The 3,646-nt window shown below is 28.4% G+C and overlaps 1 protein-coding gene across 1 annotated transcript; it reads left to right on the top strand.

The window, feature by feature from the left end:
• The first annotated feature begins 1,591 nt into the window (after positions 1-1,591).
• On the top strand, positions 1,592-2,414 carry LOC130992085 (uncharacterized). The gene is made up of 3 exons (XM_057916558.1): positions 1,592-1,872; positions 2,011-2,071; positions 2,222-2,414. Exons 1-3 carry the CDS (start codon positions 1,766-1,768, stop codon positions 2,369-2,371), a joined length of 318 nt encoding a protein of 105 aa, XP_057772541.1. The 5' UTR covers positions 1,592-1,765; the 3' UTR covers positions 2,372-2,414.
• The last annotated feature ends 1,232 nt before the right edge of the window (positions 2,415-3,646 follow it).

Raw genomic sequence — 3,646 nt, 5'->3', positions numbered from 1 at the left:
TTGATTAAATTAGTTGGGACGAAGAGAGTATTTGGCCCCCCCTAGCTAAAAAGTCTGGCTACGTCACTGATAATAAGTATATATATATGTTGATAAAAAAAATTTCAAACGATCATTGTTGATTATATATTTATTAAGATTTAAGTTGGGATTTTATAATAATCGATCGTTGGCCCTATATATCTGAGTCATGTGACACTATATCTTATTGTTCGATGCAAAATGTACGTATTATAGATTCGAATTTGGAATAGTAAAAATAAAAGTGCCAGCTGATGGAGAAATTGAAGAATCAAATAATGGCAGTGAATTTAATTGATTGTATTTGCATCCAACTACAATCCACCAAAGAAAATTGGCCTACCAAAAACGGATGAAAGGAAATGACATTTAAATTGTGGAAATTATATATGTAATGCATATATTCTTGATTTTTTTATGTTTTTGTCTGTTTTTGCTTTTGGGAATCCAATGAAATTGCGGAATATATTTATAGTCCTTTTTATACAGTCATTTTAACATGGGTTATGACACTCAAGACTACTATTCGTGTGTATTATTGTGTGTTTGTGCACATTTTTAAATACTTTTATCGTTGTCTACTGGCGGGGACCGACGACGCCTCATTTTTTAATTAAAAAACACAAACCCCAATTAATTAATTTAATATTTTGGATTGATTGGGTAATATATGAAAGCCTTAGAAGTTGGTAAATTTAATTAATTTTAGTAATTTCAATGAATCATTTTGGCAGCAATATGGATATTGAATAATTGCTAACACTACAAGAAATTGAGTTTTTACCCACACATAATTACCCACACATAATAATGTGTGGTAGTTTAGCCACACATAATTTCAAAATGTGTGGGTAATGCACACAAAAAAAATTCATTAGTTATTGACATTTAAAATGTGTGGCAAAAATATTTTCGTGACATTTATTATTTTACGATTATTTTTATTTTTTATTTATTGTAACAAAATTTATTTTTGAATTTGTTTTGCCAACGTGGCAAACTAATAAAAGTTATTACCCACACATAATTATAATTTATCTATGTGTGGGTAATGAATTTTTATCATTATTTATTCTTGACATGTAAGAAACGTGAGAAAATATTTTTAGCCACATTTATATTTTGGCTTTAATTAATTATTTATGTAAATCTTAATTGATGTTTTACCCGCACATTATTATTCACACATATTTTGGAAAAATGTGTAGGTGAATCAATTACCCACACATAATTATAATTTATCTATGTGTGGGTAATAAATTTTTATCATTATTTATTCTTGACATGTAAGATACGTGGGAATTTTTTTTAACTTAATCATAGATTAACTTTCAAACTAAATGTAATCTACTTAATTACGTGTATTCTAAATTAATTTTTTTTTCCTTTTTTTTTTCTTTTCCTTGTTTATTTGGGACGCCAATTTTTTAATTCTTAAATTTGGAGGAATTAATTATTACATGCTAATACCAAATTTTCGATTATTAAGTTGTTTCAAATAAATAAATAAAATTAATACTTAGTTATGTTCGATTATAAAATTGTTTCATATATTCCCATCCCGTTATTTTCTCAACCAAATCTTACAATCTATTCAAACACATTATCTTTTCATTCTATTTTCCAAACTTATTTCAGTTTAACGCCATTTTTCAAAAATCCCTCCAATAGAAGTCCCACTACTCCACTTCATCTCCTCTTAACCACAAAACTAGGAGATATTTAGAACAGAACTCACATATCGATGAACCATCCGCCGCTCTGCTCCATCAGCCGCGTGCAAGAAGTTCTTCCTCCCCTCTTCAATTCAACTTCTCTTGATCCACCACCACTCTTCGATGGAACCACTAGGTACCACTCTCTCACTCTCTTTCAATTAGTTACACACGCATACATACAGATGTGGAGAAGAAGGATTATAGATTCTGTATGTGTAGTTTGATCTGAAATTTTTTTAGCCTGATTGTTTTCTTCCCCTTTTTATTTAAGGTTATACGTGTTTTACGAGTGCCCCTTTTGCCAGCGTGTGTGGATTGTCAGGAACTACAATGTCAGTTCATTTATTGCGCTCCATTTTGTTCTTATTCATCATATCCTCTGTTTCTCCTATTTGACTGAATTTCATGAGGTTTGTGGTTTCCTCTCAACTACCATTTCCATTAATTAATTATTGCTATTTTCGTTCAATACTCATTTCTAGGTTGAAGCTTGGAAATGGATTGCAATACGACAAGTCGATGAAGATGAAGAGCTTGGTTTATCTTCAAGACACATAATAGATTTTTGGCACCTTAGTTATTTAAATGTTTTGGAATGTTTGCAATTGACATATTATTTTGATTTTATGTAATATTATTTGATAAAATTTCTATGTTATAATTGTGTTAGATGCATTTTCATGTGTTTTTTGTATTTATATTTTATTTTTGATTTCACATACCAGATTGTGAAATAAAAATACAAAAAAAAATTACATAAAATATATTTTATACACAATTAAATTGATATTTATAATCACAAAGTAATATTTTTTCCTAATATTTAAATATTAATTTTTTTATTAAAATTTATACCTACACATATATTATATCAATTACCTACACATATAAATTGTGACGTGTCAATATCGAATGCCACGTCATCATCTACATAATTTCCACATCGGCATTATATTATGATAAAAATATATTTATTTACACATAAGAGACACTTTTAGTGACATATATATGTGTCGACAATATTATTAGATTTATCCACACATAAATATATATGTGGGTAAAACCTTTCTCTACATTTTTATTGTGACACATGTTGACATTTGCATTATGTGTGGGTAATTATCTATACCCACACATAACCATACCTTTAACCACATTTACGTGTGTGGGCGAAAACTCAATTTCTTGTAGTGTAATACATGTTGTGATTAATTAGCTTTTAAAAAAATGTATTGTGATTAGAATATTAGTTTTATTTATAAGAGGATGAGTTGAGAATGTATTCGATTATATATATGTAAATGCGACCGTTTCTTGATTTATATATACCTACTTTTACAAGCCATGTTATAATCTTCTCCATTCGTTCCAAATTCATCTAAAGTTGGCTAACGTCCTAATTAAGAAATGGAATAATTTTAAGAAAAAAAAAATATATTTTCTCTGTAAAAATAAAATAAAGAATCTTTTGTGTAGAGCACATGAAGTATGTTTGTAATAGATAGGTGGTTATAACTGTGTCATTTTATTTAAAACTTTGTACTAAAGGAAGTAAAAGCATTTTAGTAATTAAAACATAATTTAAAGATAACGAATTACGAATTTGATTAAGATATTGGACTACTACAATTGTTAGGCATTGCTAGCTAGGTCTGTTCAAGTGGATACCTAATCTTATCTAAGGATTGGGTGCTTCAATTTTTTTTCTTTTTCTAGTCAGTAGATTATATATAGATAACAAATTACGAAACCTAATAAATGAAGTACATGATTTCTTATTTATTCACAAATTGTGTTATGTGATATATTTCAGCATACATCAATGCAGAAATCTTCTCTCGTAACTTAAATTCATTAATTCAGCAACGGGAAACATTTTCAAACCTGGCCATAGGCAAGCAACCCTA

The sequence above is a fragment of the Salvia miltiorrhiza genome, chromosome 7 (assembly GCF_028751815.1).
Source record: "Salvia miltiorrhiza cultivar Shanhuang (shh) chromosome 7, IMPLAD_Smil_shh, whole genome shotgun sequence".
Taxonomy (NCBI): domain Eukaryota; kingdom Viridiplantae; phylum Streptophyta; class Magnoliopsida; order Lamiales; family Lamiaceae; genus Salvia; species Salvia miltiorrhiza.
The sequence above is the reverse complement of the archived record's forward strand: the minus strand, read 5'-3'. Positions and strand labels throughout refer to the sequence as shown.

Excerpts from the sequence above, each read along its gene's own strand:
- LOC130992085 (XM_057916558.1), top strand. The coding sequence starts at position 1,766 with ATGAACCATCCGCCGCTCTGCTCCATCAGCCGCGTGCAAGAAGTTCTT. Across the intron at positions 1,873-2,010 it reads CTCTTCGATGGAACCACTAG|GTTATACGTGTTTTACGAGT; the intron begins GTACCACTCTCT and ends TTTTTATTTAAG. Across the intron at positions 2,072-2,221 it reads GGATTGTCAGGAACTACAAT|GTTGAAGCTTGGAAATGGAT; the intron begins GTCAGTTCATTT and ends ACTCATTTCTAG.